We start from the raw sequence: 21,010 nt of genomic DNA, 5'->3' as shown, positions 1-21,010 counted from the left end.
CCTAGAGACACAAATGAGTTTCGTTCCCACTATGCAGGCTGCACAAGGTAAAAAGAACATATTTGGCTATCTTAAACCATCCATCCAAATACGAGCACCTTGCATTGATTTAGCCTGATTAAGATTAGCCTGGATTAGAGCTAGCATGGCTAGGAACTAGCGCAACCAACCAATCACAACTAAATGATTTTCTTTGGCACTAGGGTTTTTTCTTTTCTAGAAGTGGACATTCTTATATACTGCCACTAGAAATGGGGTTTGCGAAATGAATTTCAAGTGGTGGTTTTCATAAGGAAACAACACTAGAAATGGAGTAATTTCTACTAGCTGCTGGTTTCTAACCGCCTAAGAAAATGCTTCATTTATGCTTCATAAATATTTAATAGTACTGAGAGAATTTACTCTATAGTGAAACATATGAAATTCGATACCATCCGGTTGTTTAAGACCAACTTGCATATACTGCGATCTGGATTGCTTGGGAAGACGATATTTTGATGGTACACGCTCGCGCACCCACACACAAAGTGGGATGGATACGATGGTGGATCGTATCTCGTCCCATCCGGAATACACTATATATACCTAGACTCTGTTTTACATGAGCATACATGTATATATATACTCCACCTAACAAACATTTTCTGTTTCGTCAGGTGCCTCGAAAATACTTGGAGATGATATACGATATGTATATGCCGACATGCCGCACCGGTACGGTCACTGTTGTTCACTCGTGGTGGAGCAGCCGGTTGCGGAGCTCGACGGCGTCGACCTCCTGGAACCGGTTCTCCGGGATCCAGCAGCCGGTCTTGGGGTCCCTCATCCAGAACACGTCCTTGTTGCCCGTCGCCCTCCCACCACCATCCGCCGCGCCGCCGTCCGTCGGCGCCCTCCCCACGGCGGCGGCAGCGGAGCCCTGAACGTTCACCGCTCTCGTGTACACGCCGTAGCTTCGCTGGCTCCTCCTATACAAGCACAGCACGCAAAAGTTAATGCCAAATAATGCGTATATATACACCACACCCAACTTAAAATTAAACTAATTACGGTGTTATTGGAAGTAATAAACTCAAGAACGAGAAAATAAAGGAAATAGTAGAAGAAGAAAAATCTAGTCTGCTAGAAGAGCAGAAGTAGTAGAAGTAACATAGTATCCTGCTGCTAGTCCGTTAGTACATATATAGGCTAATGAAGAAGTGCTAATGAAGAAATGATTCAAATTACTTGACGAGACCGGAGACGACGCCGCTGCTTATCTTGGACATTGTCAGAGCTATCCAGGAGCCTAGCTAGCTAGAAAAGAAAGATATGCAGCTAGATTTTTTTTTCCATTTGCTTCGGCTGTGAGCCAAGCAGGGTGTCGAAGATGTACATCTTATAGCGGCACGCAGAATATTTGAGGACGTCGAATCTTGCAAAAGCTTCGGACAGGGGGAACTTCCCCACGCCAGTTATTCTTGGCCTAACTTCTGGACAGGTACCTCTACGCCTAGCATGCTCATCACTTGCCGGCCGCGTGGCTACTTTTCTCTTTCTTATTTTCTAGCACCAAAACGTGAACCTCGATTGAGCTAGCACTCGTGCCTTTCGGTGGTTTAGCTGGCACACCTGATGTTTATGCTGTGGGACATGCATTGATTATTCCTACATATATTTAACTTTTCATGTGAGTGATAGTCTACGAAACTCATATAAAAAACCCAAACCTATGTTATGTATCGATGCTGCCAGCTCTTGACTTTGTGAAACAGGAAAGTGATGCCCTTTAGTTTCGACTTTACTTTCGTAGCTAGGAAAAATTGGAGTCATTCAGGGCTTGTTTGTTTACATCCCAACCTATATAATCCAGCTTACTTTAGCTTTTTGATCCAGCTTATATAAGTTCATCATGCGGTCAAGAAACACCCTAACTTGTAAGTCAGCTTAATTGCTACCATGTGGGCAATTAGGCCCCTAGCTTATGTAATCCTACTATAAGCTGTCGTGCACTCTTGACAAATTTCAATGAAAGCAAAATATATTTACCAAATCTGATCTCGATATAAAATTTTGATAATTCATGGTGCCAGAAAAAATATTCTTGCTAAATTTGACAGCAAAACTAAATGATCGATAAATCTTGTCAAGAGGCCGGCATGTTGCTGTGCGAATAGTTTGCTTGACTTCAGTAAAAAAGATAGTTTTGCTTGTCAACAATGCAATATTCTCCAGTAATAACCAAGAAAATTGATTTGACACTTACACTATATGAAAACGGGTTAACGGTGATGCCGGATTAGTAGTGACATTTATCTCCATAGAAGTGACACGTAATAACAACGCCCATTCTTCAGGATCAAGATGCAACCTGAATCTACAACATCGCTCATCGCCGGCCCGTAAAAGACGTGATGGGCTGTGGCCATCAGCCCGTCACCTTTGAGTCCAAAAAGGAGATGGGCATTAGTGTTGCCTGTTACTTTTGAATATGTCTTTTTTTTTCATATTCCTTTTTTCACAGCTGGATGATGCCGCCGCCGCCTCCTCCCCCAAGAGGCCAAGAACGACGACGTCAGTGCCTCCTCCTCCCCGAGCACGACAGCGCCATTGCTTCCTCCTCCAATGTCCATCGCCGCCTCTTTCTTCTCCCTTGGTAGTTCTCCTTTCTCCTAAAATTTTCCTATGGCTTGGACTTCACAAGTGCTAATTTGGTCTAGCAAAAAAAAAACACATATTTAGGTCTTAGCAGCGTTCGGAACAGAAAGAAGTTACTTGTAAACCGAAGACATGAAGAAAGTAAACGGTTTCGTATAGTTGATCGCGTCAGAAATGAATTAGTTCACACTCTCAACTGTTGTTTACAACACAAAATTAAAAAAAAACATTGCTTTCAAGTCTCTAACGCGAAGTAGGTAACTAGCTGCCTAGAGCTGATTCAGCCACTGATCTTGACGTAAAGATCCATCTCGAAGACGACAACGGTGCTGGGCGAGGGGTTCCCGATCTTGGTCATGAGGCTGTACCCCCTCGCCCGCCGGAACCTCCCCGTGCCGCCCACCACGGCGAGCTCCACCACGGCCTTGCCGTCGGCGCCGAGGTCGACGCGGCCGTCCACCACCAGCGTGCTGCCGCCGTAGTCCCCTTCCGTGAACGCGAGGTTCAGGATGGTGCACGACGCCGCGGGGCTGCCCAGGTCAGCCTGCGCGAGCATCCCCTCGGCGCGGCCGAGGTACTGCGACGCCGGGTCCGGCCCCTCGCGGAGCTCGTCGTCGATCGGGCCGACGCTGCCGAACGAGGAGTTGCCCCCGAGCAAGGCCGTGCTGGCGCCGGCGCCAGCCGCGATGGTCTCGTGGATGTAGAGGTGGAGGTGGGTCATGCCATCGTCCGCGGCCGCCACGACTGCGACGGCAGCGGCAGCGGCTAGCAAGGCGAGGAGACGGAGGGTCGTCGCCGGAGATGCCGTGGGCATGGCGTGTATGTATCGGTGTTTGTTGGATTGTAAACTGGGTCAAGCGAGGTTCTATACGGGACAGAGACATGAAAGATACTAGAATACCAGACGAGCGATGTTAGATGATAGCCATGAATGAAGTGCAAGGTAGGTACCAGAAAGTCAGTAGAGGAGCAGGTTTGCTTGGCGATGGAATTTTGTATGCCAGAGGAAGCTAGGGAGGAGCTGATTGGTGGTCGTCAGCTTTACCAACCGTGAGGTCAACAACTAACTGCCACCACTGTCGAGGTCTATTGTGGTCGTGCGTACTTGCTGCTGCAGGTCACGTATAAGTACCGTGTGTGCTGAGACGAAAAACTACTTGTATTATGTCGCTGGGCTCATTGTAGGATATTTTTCTAAATTATTCCTTTGTCAAAATACAAAGTTTCGGCCGGAACATGAGTGCAATTTGAAGCATCCATGCATACACCAACCAAGAAATTAATTCTCGTACTCCGTAAGGAATTCTTGTGCATATCATTTATAGTTCACTGTTTTGTTTTTGTGTGACAGCCGAACTTGCTTCTTGTGTGTTTGCCACTAGTGTTTACCATTCACCTAAACATCTAGAAGTTTACCTAGCTTGTTATCTCATTTAGCTTGCTTTTCAGAGCAAACTCTGCTTTTCTTTTTCCAGGAAAATAGCCTGGATCAAAGAAACTCTTGAACCTTATATATGGGCCTTGAGTGGCTTGGATCGAAACATGGTGTGAAGGATAAAGAATCGTGGCATCTATACCCATAGTTCTCGTCTTGTTTACAGATGCAAAACTAGATGTTCCAACAACACTATTATTCAATGTATTTGCATGCCTTTTAGGGGGTTTTGGCACACATGCTCAAACCACCGACCACATCCACACGCTCAACTGCTAGCATTTGTGTCCCTATTTCTAGGTAAAATTGATGCTGGGATTATTCTTATTGGTCACTAGATGATGAAAGAAGCTAGGAGTCGTATGCATGACTGCATAGGTGGATACATGATCCATACAACTAAGAGTTCAAGCCAATCAAGGCAGGTTACATGCACATGCTGTCTGGTAGAAATATAAGGGGCAAGTCAGTCTTTTGAGTTATGTAGAAACGAAGGGAAATAGTGAGGAGTGCTGTTTCATGAATCACTGAGTTGTTGCGGTGCTTTTTTTTTGAATTCACGGCTTTGTAGTGCTATACACTGAACACTGTGAGAGATCAGTACTATTCTATATATGAACGTCAGAACGCATCCAGGGCAGCACGGATAACAAACTTCCTCTATTATTTCCCATCAACTTATCGTCCACCGATATTGGCACGGATAAGATAAACTATGAGTCCTTCACACCAAAAAAAAATCTTAAATGATGAAACAAGCTAAGATGGATACTGAAGGTAGTGCTCATCTGAGCAATGCCTTCAAGTGAGGAAAAGAGTGTTCAGGATCCTTGAGTGCGACTAGAAGTGGTCCACACACACGCTCTTGGTTGCTAGAGTTCGCGTGCCTCTGTTGCTATGAACGGCTCAAAACATCCAGGGCAGCGAAGATTGAAATTTAAATGCTCTCTCTAGATTCGTGCTCCATGTTAGCATTTGTGGCATGAAGTCCAAACGTAAGATCCTTTGTCTTATGATACTTGCAAGGTTCAAAAGTTTGGTGGCGACGCAACCACCGACGAAGGTGGAGGGGTTATGCGATTACTTTCTGAGGCAATCGCATATGATGTTCCTGACGAACTCCTAGCAAGCAGCATAGACCCTCTGCAGGAGGTCAGCGGATGGAACGGAACTCACCAAGAATTGATTGATGTCCTGGTAATGGGAGTAGCCTCCCAAGCGAACAAGTGATGACCAGTACAGGCGCAACAATGCGAGGCAAATGCAGACGCAATTCCTGCTGCAACTGAACTGAACCACACAAGCGGCACGGCATGCTACTCTTATTTCAGAAGCGGCGCCAAGGCCGCTGCGTTTATTCAAGGAGCAACATCCATCCATCCACCCTACATGGAAACAAGGGAGCACCCATGACCAACTGCACACTGACACACCCCATCCATCCATCCCGACCGGACTCACCCCAACTACTGAATCAACTCAAACTAGCTGCAGCACCCACATCAATGGAAAGAAGATCGACCTTAATTCTTGAAGAAAGCCCGCCTAGGAAAAGCAAACTCCTCTCTTCCTTTTTTTTCACCTCCGAACCCCGAATCAGGGGAGGAAATGAGGAAGGAAACCCAGGAAAAACGACACGACTCCAAGTGCTCCCTGCTTCTTTCATTCAGGCCCCGGCCGCGCGCCGCCGGCCGCCTCACTTGCTGGAGGGCTCTCCCTCCACGGCCAGCGGCACCGTGCTGGCCATGGTGCGGTACTTGAGCGCGTACAGCATCTCCAGGTACCGCCGGGTCTCGCGCCTCTCCAGGTTCGACACGTACTTCCAGAACCCGTACACGCCGGTCAGGGTCATCAGCCTCTCCGAGTAGAGCTTCCAGGTGTACCTGGATCAATCAGCACAGCAGGTGATGCAGCATCAGAAACATCGCCGTGGGATGGGATACAGGCAGAGATCAGCAGTGTGCTAGTAGCAAGATGACGCGTACTTCTCCTCGATGCGCTGGAGCCCGCCCTGCGAGATCTTGTCCCAGTGGCTCGAGTCCTCCTTGCACTTCTCGAAGAAGTCCACCAGCAGCGCCGATGCCTTGTCGCCCTGGTAGGGGTCGATGTGGTAGCCGGACACGCCGTGCACGATGATCTCAGCCGGGCCACCGTAGGCGGTGGCGAACGTGGGCAGGCCGCAGGTCATGGCCTCGACCACGGTCAGACCGAAGGCCTCGTAGAAAGCAGGCTGCATCAGAGAACAGGCATCGCATGGTCAGTTCCGATTGAATTGGATTCGCAGCTGAAGCATGGATCTTTCACCACCGTGCGTGACATTGCTGGAGAGTGTTAATTAGCTAGGTACCTGCACGAAGGCGCCCTGGGTGTCGCAGATGTAGCGATAGAGCTCACCGTTGCGGACACGGTTCATCTGGGCAGAGATCCAGCGGATGTGCCCGTTCAGGTTGTACTGCTCGATGAGGTCGAACATCTTCTTGAACTCGGCCTGCTCCTCCTTGTCCTTGGACGGGTTGCCGTGGTCACCGCAGACGACCACAAGGTTCACCAGCTCCTGCAGGCGCTTGTTCCGGCCGTAGAGCTCGACCAGACCAGTCAAGTTCTTCACACGGTCAAGACGAGCCATGGAGAAGATGATGGGCTTGTTCCTGTCGTTCAGCACGAACCTGCACAGAGGAATTACAGTCAGATCACGAGCAACAAATGTCCTACTACACAAATGCAGCTTAAGCTAGGTATGAGCCTATTCTTACTTGTGCTCGTTGTTCTCGGTCTGGCTGTAGAGGAGCTCCTCGATCTCAGGGTGGAGGGAGGTCAGCCTCTTGTGTGACTCGGTGTAAGGGAAGTAGATGGACATGTCCGCACCAGGCGAGACAATGTTGAACTTAGGGTCAAACACATCGATACCATGGACGACACGGTACAGACCAGGCATTGTGAACGCCATGTGTGACTCGTACTGACCAACGGTGTCCTTGCTGAAAATTCAGAAAAAAATGACATTAGATCACGATGGAACTATAATAGCATGACCGGAACTGGTAAATTTTACCAGCAAATTTTGCTTCAATCACTATTACTTACTTTCCAGCAATCTCTTGGAATGTACTGGTGATGATGAAGTCAGCGTGGTTCATAGCAATCAGGTCAGTGGTGAACTGGCACGAGAAGTGGTAGTGGTCCTCAAACTTCTTCCAGTAGAGGTCAGAGTTGGGGTACTTAGTTTTCTCAAGAGCGTGGGCAATGGTGCACTGCATATCAAGGAACAAGGCAGCATTAGCAATGAACAGGAGGCGGTAATAAAAATACTTGCAATAGAAGAGCTGTTAAGAGTCATACGTGAGTAACACCCATCTTGTGCGCAAGCAAACATGCAACAAGGTTTCCATCACTGTAGTTTCCGATGATCAGGTCAGGGTTGGCCTGAAGCTCTCCAGCAATCTCGTGAGCCACGTCCTGGCAGCAATTAAAGAAAGAGTCAGCAAGATGTTCATCTTTGTCAAAAAAGAGATCATATAGAGGTCAACATTTGGTATTTACATCAGTGTAAGTCTCCAGGTATGGCCAGACTTCAAAACGCGAGATCCACTTGCGAACAATTCCATTCTCAGTTCTGAATGGCACACGAAGGATGTGGCAGTGCTCAGTGCCAAGGACCTTCTCGAGACGCTGGCCACAGGTGGTGCCAGTTGCATCAGGGAGCAACCTGGTGACCTGTGCAAAAACCAAAGAAGGCTCGTTATTGCATCGATTAGGCCGGTAAGTTTTGCTTTAGCACATTAGACATCACACTTACAATAAGGATCTTTGGTGTGATGTCAAGACCGCACTGCTTGATCCTCAGAAGCATTTCATTCTCCATAGCGCGGACTTGATCCAAAATGTAGACAACCTGTAGGTAATAATAGACAAATTGATGACAACAAGTTCAGCGTTCAAACTACGTATCCATGTAAAACTGAGTAAGAATTTTACCTGGCCTCCAGTGTCAGGGTAACCCAAGACATTAGCTTGAGCGAAGTAACCATGGGGTGAGAGGATAACAACATTGAACACCATGGGGATGGTCCCAAGGAACTTCTCCAGGGTGGACGGATCTGGGGCCTCAAGAAGGTCCAAGAGGAGGTGGATAGTCTCCTGCGCACGCTTAGAGCAGTCACCCCAACCCTTCTCCAGACCAAGCTCCTGGAACCTGTTTATCCAGTCAGAAGAAGTATGTTGTTAAACCACAGGAATTACTACTACATAACATCGGTGGTTGTATGTGAAAATGAATTGTGTTCATGCAAAATATATTCAGTACCTGTGGTGGAAGTCGGAGTATGGGGTATCAGCTGGAAGGCTGGACAGATGCTCCTCAGCCTTCCTCAGAGCGCCTTGCAGAGCACTGAGGCTGCGAATTCTGTCGTTCAACATCATGGTCTGCAGAAATCATAGAAGTTCAGATTTACAGCAAGTTCAATGCCACTTCACAACTACAACAATAGGAAATAGTATATGTGAAGAAATAGTTTAAGGCTTTCTTGTGGTTCAAAAAGATTAAATCATCAGTGTTTGTTATTATTAACTGACAGATCAGCATTTTAGACATCAGCAACTCAGCATGCCCCGGAATGACGTCTGTCTATTGCCTATTGCTAAAAAAAAAGAGTAGAACACAGGATCACAGCAATTTCACAGCGCTTGTCTCACAGATCAGCTTTAATGATCCACAATTTCTACTTTACTTGTACTTTTTACAAATTCTATTTGATTAACTATATGCAACATTAAATTTAAGGAAACAAATGAAATATTGGCTCACCATCCCCTTGTAGTTGTGGGCGCGAAGGAAGTTGAGCAGGGGGTACATGCTCTCCTTGTCATGGAAGAGCTTTGACGACAGGTGCCTGTTGAGGAACTGCACACCATTGCCAATGGACTTGGACAGAGAAGGACGGGGGAAGGATGCATTGAATGGCTCAAAGTCCAGCTCAAGAACAAAGTTGTTGTTGGGGCTGAAATATATAAATCAAAAAGAATTATAAACTATCATATATGATCTGAAACTTTTTGAAAAAAAAATCAAGCATGATCAGTTTATATCCAAATTCCAAGTTTAGGTGCAAATTTATACCCTTCTTCCACAAGCTGTTCCTTGAACTGCAGGTACTCAGGGACTCTCAGCTCCTCAACAGCGAGCTCGCTGACATTGACCCTCACATACTCCCAGACACCAGGCCTAGGGCGGATGGCGAGTGCAACCCATGGGGGAATAACAATAGCTTCCTGTAAGATAACACAACATAAATGATCAGAGCTAGAGCACACGCCAAAAAGGAACAATGCTGTCTAGTGAGATCTGAATCTGATGCAAACCTGAGCTGCCCTCAGGACGTCCTCAAAGGCACCATCCTTCAGCTTCTCGCGCTCAGCCTCAGGGATAGCGCTGTTGTACTCAGCAATGATCTGGTGGGGCTGCAGCATGCCCTTTCCAAGGTTTTTCAGCCTACAGAAAACATAGTCAGGTAATATCAGATCATGCCAGTATGTCAATTCAGCCTATAACATTTTAACGTTCGATCAGAATTCAGAAGCCACTGGCTAATATAGGACCACATGTGAGCCACGCACAAACTCGTAGCAAAAATGTTCAACAAATCAGATCTAGTCAAATGTTTATGCATTTATGCTGCATGGAACATGTCAGATCTAGGCATATAAACAGATTAAAAATACCATATTCTGGAAGCCTAAGTAACAGCCACTTGGATAAGTGCAGTCTTCAATCATTCCATTCAGATTTTGTATTGAATATAAAACTAAAAATATGCAAGCGGCCAGATCTAATAACAGTTCAAAGTCAGTCCTACCAGTACAAAATATGTATGATCACTCATCAGTATCCGTATTCAGTACTAGGTTTCGACAAAATCATTGATGCATTTAATTAAATATTCATCTTATCAGGAACACCATAGCTACAACATTTTGGTCAGGAATGAATATATATGATGAAGATTATCTTATATGCATCTTATGCATGCGATTCAGCATATGGGGCACACCATGCTAGATCTAACAATATATATGACGAAGTTTATCTTAAAAATCACATTCCGTAAAACGATAACAATAACAAAAAATAGATAGTATTTCTTTTACTGGAGTGCATTAAAAGTAATTTGCTGAGGAAGAGGGAAACTCAGTGCAGACCTGGTGAAGACGGCGACGAGCTCATTGGGGTGAGCAGAGAGGGAGTCACCGATGCGCTCCCTGACGCTGTGGAGGCGGCTCAGGACACGGTCGCCGGCAGCTTCCCCCATTGCTATCCTCTTCTTGGGTCCTCAAGCCTGCACAGCACCACAGGGAACGGAAAACTTCAGTCAACAGAGAAAAGTATTCAGAACCAGCAACTGAAAAGTTATCCTTAAAACCCCATGAAGTCATAAACCCAACCACCAACAGCCAGTTCTGCCACATCATCGAAGCTTTACCAAGAAATTCTTAGGCAAGAAAGCAACGGAACTACTTGTACTTCAAGAAAGGGAAAAAAACGCAAACAGGTGCAAGAACAAAAAATTCAACTAAATCCTAGAAATAAGGGAAACCCAACACAACAGGACACATAGAAGTCATACAAGAATCGAGGAGAAGGAAAGCTTCCGAAGGCCAAGGAATGGTGAAGGGGGGGGGAGGCGTCTTTTATACAGATCTCACGGGAGAAACCAACAAAGACACGTCGATGGAATCCAAGAAGAAAAGGCACCGATGGCTCCTGGCTCCAAAATCCGTTGAAACCAAAGCAGGCAAGGACGAAGAGTGACGCGGCAGAGCACCTCAGTTAGTTCTAGGCTCTTCTAAGCACGAGATCAGCGTGGGGTCGGGGTTCCTTGCAGGCCATGGCAAGGTGATTAAGATAAACAGAAGTAATTACTCCTAAGACAGGATTAGTAAAAGCTAACCATGGCCATTAGCACAAGAACCAAGAACTGTCAGTCTGTCTCTTTTCCCGAGACAGGTGCGCATGGCGTGGTGGAGGAACGGATAAAGCCAACAACTTATCATACGAAAATCATCAAAAAAAAACTATTCTTTAAAAAATAGAAATAAGCATAGAACACCGCCGGATCTAGCGTTCTACCAGCTTCGGTCTGTGGAAAAAATAATGCAACCTTAAACCCAGAGCATGATGCTAGCTAAACCCCAGATCTAGAAGCACCACCATCTTTCCTGCGGGACAAGCATGGTCCCTCCACTCGATCTCCTCAAGTGGCAGTTGACCCAGGTTGTTGAACTCAAACCCCCCAATAATTCACCGGATCTCACGCTATCCCTTGGTGCAAGAAACGTAAAAATCGATCTTTTTTTTTGGTGGGGAGGGGGGAGGGGGGGTGGGGCGGGGGCGGGGGCGGCTACCGGTGCAAGTATAGCAACTGCATGCAGAGGCAACACCTCCCCCTGCCTCTGCAGAGTGGCAGCAGGTTCAGAGAACCCAGGAAAATTTTTTGGCATGACCTCCCCTGGATCATCGATCAGGGGTCCAAGACGCCGAGCAGAGTGCCGTTCCTACTTCCTACTTGCTAACGGCGCGGCCGTCGGCCGTCGCAGTCGGACATGATCAACAGGGGAGCATTACAACTCCGGCGGCAGCTCGCCGGAACAGAGCAACGTTTCACGCACGCCTGAACAGAGCAAGAGAGAGCGGGAGCTCCTCCATTGCTGGAGGTCGATCGCATTACCTTTCTCCGAGAGGAGAACAGGAGTGCCAGAGGAAGGAGGTGCTCCTTCCAAACGAGGAGAAACCCAAGAAACGCAACGCACTAAACGCAAATCAAATGGACGGGGTGAACGGAGGTGGAATGGATTGGTGAGTGGAGAGGCCGCCCCCGGGGCTCTATTTATACACGGGTTGCAGGGGAGCGGGTGGGGCCTCGGCTCCCACCGTCGTCGTCCCTTTGCTCGTATTAAAATGGTGGGTGTGAGGGTAATTTTTTGGTAGTGCATTTGGTTTGGTTTGAGGAGGCCGGTTTGTGGATTGATTTCTTTACCTCGGCGGGTATGATAGGATATGATTAGCGGATGGGATGGCTTTGTGCAGCAGCAGCAGTGACCAGTGAGTATGGTTGTACGCGGAGGGCTTTTTTGCTGGGTTTTTTGGAGAAAAAGCTGAGGCTTTGAACAGATTCGGATGCCGGGCTTTTTGTTTAAAAATGAGTTTTAGAGTTTTTCTGCTGGCCAGAGCATCAACAAAGGTTTCGGAATATGAATTCGTGTCAAATAACTGAAATTTATGGCATTGTAAAATTATAGTTTATCCGTAAGCAATGATTCTGGCTAAACTTTTGCATTCAGCATATTAAAATTAGAGCCGCTAATAATTTGGACTATTCGTTAACAAGAGCGCTTTATGAAGAAGCTGACATAATGTATTTGAAACAAATACCAGCACAAGACAAGTACAATTTGAAATCTTGTATAAACATATGTTATAAATATGATGCTCTTGCATCATCGATTAGAAGATTTTGCTTATGACTCTAAATTTTAGTCTAAACTCAAAAGCTCCGTTGCTGAGACTTATACATTCTTTTAATACACAAGATGGGAGTGAGAGAACAGTTCTGCGGTAAATTTAAACGTCCCAAAACTAGCCACCAATCACCATCACCTTCTGACCTTCGTACACGAAAAACAGAGGCGGCACATCATCGGTCTCAAAACCGCCAAAGGTATGACGACCCCATGGTTTCTGACGCGGCCATTTTGGTATCTGCACCCCATATTTGCACACGAGAAGCCACCGCGGCGGCAGCCTTTCCATGCTTCAAGGGACACGGCTCTGACAAAATGACGGCAAATGGACCCGGGTGGCCGTAGCATTTTTTTTCTCACTTACCGCTGAATGATGAGGTATAATTGGGAGGTGACCGTGAGGTGGTTCATCGGATCCGGGTTTTTGCGTGGGTTGGAAGCAAAGGTGAGGCCGCCTACTTTTTTGCAGGCGGATCTCTACTCGGGATCCAACCCGTATTCTTTATCTGGTTTGCAGAGTTTTTTTTTTCTCTCCGTCAACCAGTATCAAAAGTGGTTTCAGAATTCTACTTTTTGATGATTTATGCACATTATATTATCATCTCTTACTTTTTTTTTCTTTCCTCTAACATGATTTTTAGCAGCATAGAGCAAATAGTAAAAGAACATAAACTCTGGACAAAAGTGTTTCTTTTGATTCGATGTAAGGAATAACTAGATGAGAAATTGAGAGTGTTTGTTTTGGTGTTAGTGTCTGATACTCTATTTGTTGCTACACTTTCTTTTCTAGAAAGTTGTGTTTTCAAAATTTAACTTTACTCTAGTTGAATAGGCTTTTCTTTATAGTAAATAGTCGTTCGGAAAAAAATAGATCACATTCTTCATATGTGCAAGGAACATGTTTTTATATAAATCTACTTATACATTTTTCATATAATTGATATAGTATTCTGTAGGCCTTAATTGTAAGTATATTGTGGTAAAAAAAATAAAGTAGTACTTCCTTCCTTATCAAACCATGGTGCATGCTCCTCCAAAGAGCCAAAAATATCACACTTCAGGACCTCTGATTTATGTTGGTGGATAGTGTAACAAGTTCCTTTAATGAACAAGTCACTAAATAATACGTTACTGTTATCTCTCTCGGTTCTTGGCCACAACATCTCCGAAGAGTCAATTTTAGCAATGGGGCCTAGCTTAACATTGGACCCTTGGCTAAGACAAGTATAGTATATTATCTAAAAGCACATGAAAGTGTTCAGAAGATGGCATGCCTCTTGATCGTGACACCAGTGCGTACAGCTAGTGAGGTTTTCGTAGGTTTTGCTTAAAGAAAAAAAATCTTATGAATAACCATGTTTACTGATCCGCTAGCCTTTAAAGTATCTTTGTTACGTACATCTCATTTCATCCTCCACTTCAAATGAGCATAAATGAATTATGGACTAGAAACGGCAACTTATTTTTGCTCTTCGCAAATTCTCATCTATCTGAGGTCTCCCATCAAAAATGCAATGTCGGGCATGACATGTCCACATCCACATGGCAATTATACCAACCGTGTGGTCCTCAAGGTGTCCGGCCCCTTGGCTATGCTCACCTTTACTGAGGCCAGAACCCTTTTTTTTGGTAAAGGACCATGATGGCTTATGCTATCCAGTTTGAAGAAATAAGCTGCTGCTACTTCTTTGCATTTTGTATGTACTGTCAATACGTTAATTCATGAGTACAGTGTACCTGATCTAGCTACAACTACAGAATGATTAGAGCATAAAGTAGCATGAATACTAGTGGTGTGCAAACAATGGAAAAGTCTACATTCCAGTGTACCAGTTATTTTTGAGTCCGGCGTCTAAGCACCTTTGTAGTATAAGTAGCCACGGACATGCTAAAACCGGACCAGGTGGCCGCAGAAGATCAGGATCTACCGAATTCCCACATGGAGTGGAGCCCAATCCTGTCCGCCTGAAAACGCCGGGGACCTTTTTTTTTCCTCCCCCCATTTGTTTATTTCTCCCCGCCTTGGATCTTCTGCCACGGAGAATGCTGCGATACTGCTTTCCCTGCGCACAGTCCCAGGAATCAGAGGCGACTAATCCACGGTTTCGCAGGCCGGCCTGGATCGCCGAACGGCGTCGGGTTTTATCCGCCGGCTCCCAAACCTGGAGCACACACGGATTTGTTGGGCAACCTCTGAAACTGCTAGTCCCTCCCTGGTTTATTTGCCAAAACAAATACGCGTTTGCTTAGCTGCTTCTTCCTGGGCGAAGCATGGCACCCCCACATGGCCACATGCATGGCTGCATTTGGCAGCTCAATTTATAAATAAAAATGGGATCTTGTCGCCGGCATGGTCTGCGCACATGAAGGCAAGCAGTGTACCAATCGGTATACTCTTCCGAGAATAGGAGGACTGGGATACTGTTTCTTGGGAAACAAGATGTAAACGGTGGCGAAGTTTAAGGGGGATTAAAGTGAGCTTTGTGTGGATTAGGGAGAACTCAAGCACGTTGCTTTGGAAGAATCTAGGAGCATCGATCCTTTTGCATCGTTTCTTGAGGAACAAGATGCAAATGATAAAATTTGAGGAAAGGTGCGCAGGCTTAGCTGTTGAGATTGGGTTATTCAAGTCGATGCTTAAAGTAGGAGCATCTTTCGTGACAAGAAAAAAAATGCATGGTAAACGATAGGCTTTCTGCGGTGTTTACATTGTAGCTTTTGCTTAAGTCACTGTTTTTTTCTAGGAGTTCAACAGGAACAAATAAGAAGAAAAATATTAAGATTTGGCCGGGCATCAAGGACTATTCCAATTAAGAACCGCTAACTCCTGGCTGATATTTTTACTAGTAGTAATTTAAGTTTTAACAAATTGTGTGCTTTATTCATGAGGACGACAACGAAGGAAGGAACGCTCGCCTCACTTCAACCGTGATTCACCATGCATGCGTGGTGGGGATGGAGTATTGTGCTCCTAGGAACAGGTGAAAAGGTGGCTGCAATTAAGATCCCTATGTGGGGTTAGCCATCCTGTTGGAGGTTGTTGCTTAGACTTTGGAGCATCCAAAGTGATCCTGATCGAACATCTGCTTCATCATTTGTATAGTACATGGTGAATTGAATTCTACTTATAATGTTGCAAGTTTCCGCACCAACCAATCGAGTTGTATCAGTTTAAAAGTGGTTGATTTATCACTATTTTCCCATGAATTCAATTTGATTGTATTTGGACTAATTCCGCAAGTTATCATACACAATATGAAACGTTATACCTAAATAATCTATCGCTATGCCAAATGCAAATTAGAATTTGGGAATTTGTATATCTGTGTAATAATATGTATTCCTTTCATCCTAAAAATCAAATCATTCTAGGATTCAAAATTTATCCCAGAAAATAATTTGTTGTACTTTATATTTATAAAGTGCATATGCATGCAAGAATCAAGTAGTGCTAAATATGGGTAATAAACAAATATGATCATTTTATATTCTTGTTAATCCGTTATAGAATTCCCAGAATAACTTGTATTTTGGAACGGAGGGAGTATTGTTCAATGTACGTTTTAACTTGTAGGGTTGGTGGTATACCTAAGACGCAATTATAAACAATTTGGATTGGATCCATATACACACGGATTAAGCTGATATTGATTCGAGAGGAATTAGAGTTCTAATAGGCTTCCGATGTGGTAGTCCATTAGCAGGGTCTATATAAGAAGGATCGAGGTTACCGGCGCATATGATCTACCTCTCAAAAATGCTAGCCGTTGTCACCCCTCAATATCTCCATGAAACCCTAGATGTGCATGGCACATGGAGATCCCACCCTATATGTGAGGATATTGTGTAGGCGATGCTCTTGATGCATGTGGTGTTGATAATGAGGACGATGAAGAGATGACCTTGCTGATATTGACTACTTATCGACACGTATCTACATTGGATAAGGTTGTTTCAACTCCTGTTATATTGCAGAGCTTAGTTATAACAATCCATGATCCCATTACTCGCATATTTTCTGGTTGAACATGGTAGAGAGAATTTTATTTGAAGCTAGCAAAGCTCACATGTTCCCTTAAAGTACTTCCAAAGAAAAGATCACATTGAAATGTTTATTTAGAGTGTATAAGTAAGGATGCACGACTGACACATGCAACATTACACTCACACCTCACGCGCGTAGATGTTTGGTGCACACACTAGAGAAGAGATTGGAAACTCTAAACCCCTTAGTATGCGGGAAACGCACAGTACCACTAAAGCCGCACACATGTGCACCCTAACCTAACCTAGGACAGGATTCGAATCTCCGAGCGGCTAGTCATTCCAAGCAACGTGACCAAAGGGCTAGGCACGGCTCGCCTGTCCTCAAAATCACTCTGAAGTTGCTTGCATAAGAAATACATTGGTCTTGTGTCATGTGCGTATATTTACTTGTTTTTATATTAATATTGTTGAGATTTGGCAGGAGACTGTTGCCATATATTGCATAAATTAGAAATCAGTCCACACCGGTTTTATTTAGGAATGATTTATAGTGTGAGTTCTTGATGTTGATATAGCACCAACTGGGAACTACGTAATCGCTTGGTACTCTAATGTATGTCGTGTATTAGTAAGGATGGAAGCCGATCGGATTCATATGAAATTAGATTCGGATATCACCTTTTACCATGTTTTAAATCAAATATAGATTCGGATATTCTCGAATACGAATACAAAATGGATACCTCGGATTCAGATTCGGATATTTACTCGATATATAAGATAATATTTAGCTATTTTGTTTATTGGTAGTTTTAGAATACAAACTCGTTATATATGTACAAACTAAAGTATGACAACAAAATAAAGATAGCTAGTTAAAAATAGCTTATTTATCAATAAATATATAAAAAATAAAACTAGAAATAAAAATATATTTCAATAAATATATAAATATTTTTTATAATATATAAATAAAAATTTACAAAAATAATTTCACCAATAAATAGATAAAATAAGAATATTTAAAAGTAAATTTAATATTCTTATATCTTTATTATAAAAATTAATAACATTGGTTATGGGAAATTAATATAAATTTTAAATAGTTTCAATGAAAATGGATATGGAGTGCTGGATATTATCGAATACGGATGTGGAATTGGATAGAGAAAATCAATGAAAATCGGATTCGGATGTATCCACTTTACTACCATATTAAATACGAATACGGATATTCATATTGATGTTTAAACGGATACGGATATCCGTATTCATATTTTCATCCCTATATTAGACAGCAATCAAGGATTGTGTTGATAATCGGAATTGATCTCTATCTACCAAATTTAATTACCAATATAGTATAAAAAAACACCCGTTGTAGATCCTTAAGCGTAGGGTCCCATCATGGTGCAAATATTTTGATTTCCCTTCTAAAGGCAAAAAAAAAGGGGGGGAGAGAGAAACGAACGTAACTGCTGTGGAGAACTACTAGAGTAACTTTCGCAGCTAACGTAAGGAGCTAGTAATAATAAAATGTCAGGTTGCAAAAGAGCAGTCACTATGATGCTATGTAAATTTACTAGAGTATTTATTTAATCTTGTGCTTCATTTACCTACCTTCTTGTAGAGTAGCATGGAACTATATATTATTACCATATACATTTGCATAACAAACAAAAATGTGTACATCCCTCTTCATGCTGAAGTCATTTGTCATGCTTGCCCCCTGGCAGTTTTCTGTTTGTTTGAACTGCAATCATAACATGGGGGGCTGTACATAGATCAAGATGCCCTTTCATTTTATTTCCTCTTGCCCCCCATCCTTGTGACTCTTTGGGACCCAGTGTATAACATTCTTCTATGGGAACCAGAAAGGGCTCATCGACGCGTTGAGCTTTTTGCTTCTTTTTCAACCTCAAGCTTTGGATAAGGTTGAAGGCAGTGGCATATGCACTATCAATGTAGGGGGTCATCGCACACATCCTTAATTCCATAGCATAATTAATTATAGAGTCATATGCAAATAAACTCTTTTACATCCTTGATTTTATACGGTGAAATAAGATAGTATATCTTAGGATTCAGCCGGCGGTGGCTGGTGTTTGGGTGCTCAATGGCTTGTCTCAATATTTAATCTGCAAGAGAACAACGGCCATTATTTGCTTTCTTAACTAAAATAGTAACATCACTAATAAGGCAGGTGTGATAGCGACTCACACTATGGACCCATACTCTAGGTTAACTATATGTATTTGAACCTTTTTTAATGTTGATATGTAGTAAAATTTGCGTATGTTCAATGCACCAAGAGTATGGGTCTGTGGTTAACTGTGACTCAAATGAATGAAATAATGCAAGCTAGGGGGGAAAAGAAGAAAGACTAGGTCACATTTGTTGACTAAGTCAAATGCTATCCGGTAATATGGTACTACCTACATTCTTAAATATATTACACTACGATATTTTCCGTTCGTTTAACTTTTCGCCTTTGCTATAAATATTTATGCAAATAGTGAAACTATCAGTCAAACCTAAAATACATTTGATGATAGATCTAAAGATGCTTATTTCACTTTACTTTACTAATTGGCTAAGTAAATATTGTTAGTCAAAATGTGAGAAAAAAGTCAATTGTGTCATATATTTAATACCGATGGTAGTATGTCCTATTGTGGAAGTTACATCTATCTAAGCATGGTCCATGAATGATATGGCGTCTTCTACTATATATTGGTGATAGCCTTTTATGGTTTACTAAACCAATGAGCCCCAAATTTGAACAATCCTATAAGCTGCTTGTGTCCTACACAGTAGGTGGCAAGGCTGCAGGGTGTTGTTCATGGGATGGGGGAATGGTGGATGCGTGGCAGTATATATGATCCTAATGGAGTCTGATATTAAGCAATTATTAGAATTCAACATGACGCAAATGATAATCTGTCAACAATAATGTTAAGAGTATACAGTAAGGATATGATTGTGGTCAATGTAGCTCAGTGGAATGTTTCTGTCCTGTGGTAAGTCGATCCATCCCCCCATGCTTCCACCCCCAACCCAGTGTATAAACGAATGAAAAGTATGCTCCTTTTTTCTTATCTCTTATCAACTAGGTTTTTGCTTAACATTCGTGCGTGAATTCCTTCTGTTCTAAATCTCATTCCAATCAAATCAAATGATTCCTAGCCTGTGAATAGCTTCAATTTGAAGAAACCGATGGAGTAAAATGCCTTTTGTTGTAAAGCTAGGGGCCCATACATCATTGAATTATAGCACAATTGCGTCTAACAAAAACCCCAAACTGTAATTGACCTCTATATCTAAAAAGGAGGGAGCAGCGCCATGTTTCCAATAGGAGTGAGAGTGGACGAGTTAGGACCCATGTGCTAATCTTACTTCCTAAAGTGTCTTCTAGATGCCCCAATACAATTATACAACCGAAAGCAGGGGCGGATCCAGAAGCTGAACATTGGAGGGCTCATTTCCACCAGTGACTGAAAGGACTTCAAAAATCGTCCCAATGCAAGGATCAGTTAGCTGAGGACTCAATTTCAGCTGGCCATCATACAGTCAGAAACAGTCCTTGTTCGATTTAAAGAGTTAACTAATAGATATTTCCGTGAAAGCATGATCGTACATCTCTTTCTGTTGGTGAGCAGATGGTAGATCTGAACCACCGCCAAGGAAGTAATGCTGTACTGTCATCTTAGCTAGCCAGTGTAGTAGTTTATGCACTGCAACGAATGGTTTTTGTTTGAGTGATGAGTAAGACATTTTAGATGGAGTGCCTCTAGCTAGCAGCGCACACAACAACCGGATGGATTGGTCCCCTTCACCAAGCATTGGTCCGTTCTTTTCTACCCTCTCCGGCTCTCCTTTGAAAAAACAGGCCAAACGGATCTGACATCTGCAGTTCTTTTTTTATTTGTTTATTACTGGATGTTTTATGCATGCTGACTGTCCATCCTTATCCACTAGCTAGGCTCCTATTGGCCTTGGAACCGAGAAGGCCGGCTTGGCCATATTAGGCGCGGTAGCCAGGCATCTACTTCATGGCAGCATTGATCTACCCTTTTGGTTCCTTGCACGAACCAATTGAAATATACTCCATGTTGGATGGGTAGCCTCTCTTTCACCTGCTATTTGTATTTGATTTAACGCCTCATCTATGTAGTGCAATACTGGCTCTGATTTGGATCATACAAGGCACTCTGTATATGTTTGGATGTGGCAAAGTTAGATAAATGCATGGTATCTCGGCGTGTTATATTTGGAACACGCATGACAACACAATTCAACCAAGCGGAATTGTCTCAACGGTTCGGCGCTATCTGAGCTTACGCAGGTGATGGCGCTATGGACGGAGGAGGGCATATTCCTGTGGTATCTCTGTTTCGATCAGGGCGGCAACCAAATTAACAAACACTGTGCTATCAA

At 43.7% G+C, this 21,010-nt stretch overlaps 3 protein-coding genes across 3 annotated transcripts; all 3 read right to left on the bottom strand.

Moving 5' to 3' along the window:
* Positions 1-404: 404 nt before the first annotated feature.
* LOC112875637 (protein SENESCENCE-ASSOCIATED GENE 21, mitochondrial-like) lies at positions 405-1,361 on the bottom strand. Its single transcript, XM_025939561.1, has 2 exons — positions 1,228-1,361; positions 405-968 (listed from the first exon to the last, which is right to left on the bottom strand). Exons 1-2 carry the CDS (start codon positions 1,266-1,268, stop codon positions 731-733), a joined length of 279 nt encoding a protein of 92 aa, XP_025795346.1. The 5' UTR covers positions 1,269-1,361; the 3' UTR covers positions 405-730.
* A 1,435-nt stretch (positions 1,362-2,796) lies between these two features.
* Positions 2,797-3,802, bottom strand: LOC112877833 (dirigent protein 1-like). Its single transcript, XM_025942204.1, has one exon. The coding sequence runs from the start codon at positions 3,449-3,451 to the stop codon at positions 2,918-2,920; it is 534 nt and encodes a 177-aa protein (XP_025797989.1). The 5' UTR covers positions 3,452-3,802; the 3' UTR covers positions 2,797-2,917.
* A 1,818-nt stretch (positions 3,803-5,620) lies between these two features.
* Positions 5,621-11,942, bottom strand: LOC112875082 (sucrose synthase 2). Its single transcript, XM_025938782.1, has 15 exons — positions 11,794-11,942; positions 10,268-10,404; positions 9,431-9,560; positions 9,189-9,340; positions 8,877-9,069; positions 8,376-8,494; positions 8,048-8,264; positions 7,869-7,964; positions 7,613-7,786; positions 7,412-7,528; positions 7,157-7,323; positions 6,826-7,050; positions 6,420-6,738; positions 6,058-6,302; positions 5,621-5,955 (listed from the first exon to the last, which is right to left on the bottom strand). The coding sequence occupies exons 2-15, from the start codon at positions 10,375-10,377 to the stop codon at positions 5,769-5,771; spliced, it is 2,451 nt and encodes an 816-aa protein (XP_025794567.1). The 5' UTR covers positions 10,378-10,404; positions 11,794-11,942; the 3' UTR covers positions 5,621-5,768.
* Positions 11,943-21,010: the final 9,068 nt, after the last annotated feature.

Source organism: Panicum hallii, chromosome 9 (genome assembly GCF_002211085.1).
Source record: "Panicum hallii strain FIL2 chromosome 9, PHallii_v3.1, whole genome shotgun sequence".
Taxonomy (NCBI): domain Eukaryota; kingdom Viridiplantae; phylum Streptophyta; class Magnoliopsida; order Poales; family Poaceae; genus Panicum; species Panicum hallii.
This window is presented reverse-complemented; position numbering and strand designations above follow the sequence as displayed.

Excerpts from the sequence above, each read along its gene's own strand:
- LOC112875637 (XM_025939561.1), bottom strand. The coding sequence starts at position 1,268 with ATGTCCAAGATAAGCAGCGGCGTCGTCTCCGGTCTCGTCAA. Across the intron at positions 969-1,227 it reads GTCGTCTCCGGTCTCGTCAA|GAGGAGCCAGCGAAGCTACG; the intron begins GTAATTTGAATC and ends GTGCTTGTATAG.
- LOC112877833 (XM_025942204.1), bottom strand. The coding sequence starts at position 3,451 with ATGCCCACGGCATCTCCGGCGACGACCCTCCGTCTCCTCGCCTTGCTA.
- LOC112875082 (XM_025938782.1), bottom strand. The coding sequence starts at position 10,377 with ATGGGGGAAGCTGCCGGCGACCGTGTCCTGAGCCGCCTCCACAGCGTC. Across the intron at positions 8,495-8,876 it reads CCCACAACTACAAGGGGATG|ACCATGATGTTGAACGACAG; the intron begins GTGAGCCAATAT and ends TGATTTCTGCAG. Across the intron at positions 7,965-8,047 it reads ACCCTGACACTGGAGGCCAG|GTTGTCTACATTTTGGATCA; the intron begins GTAAAATTCTTA and ends TATTACCTACAG.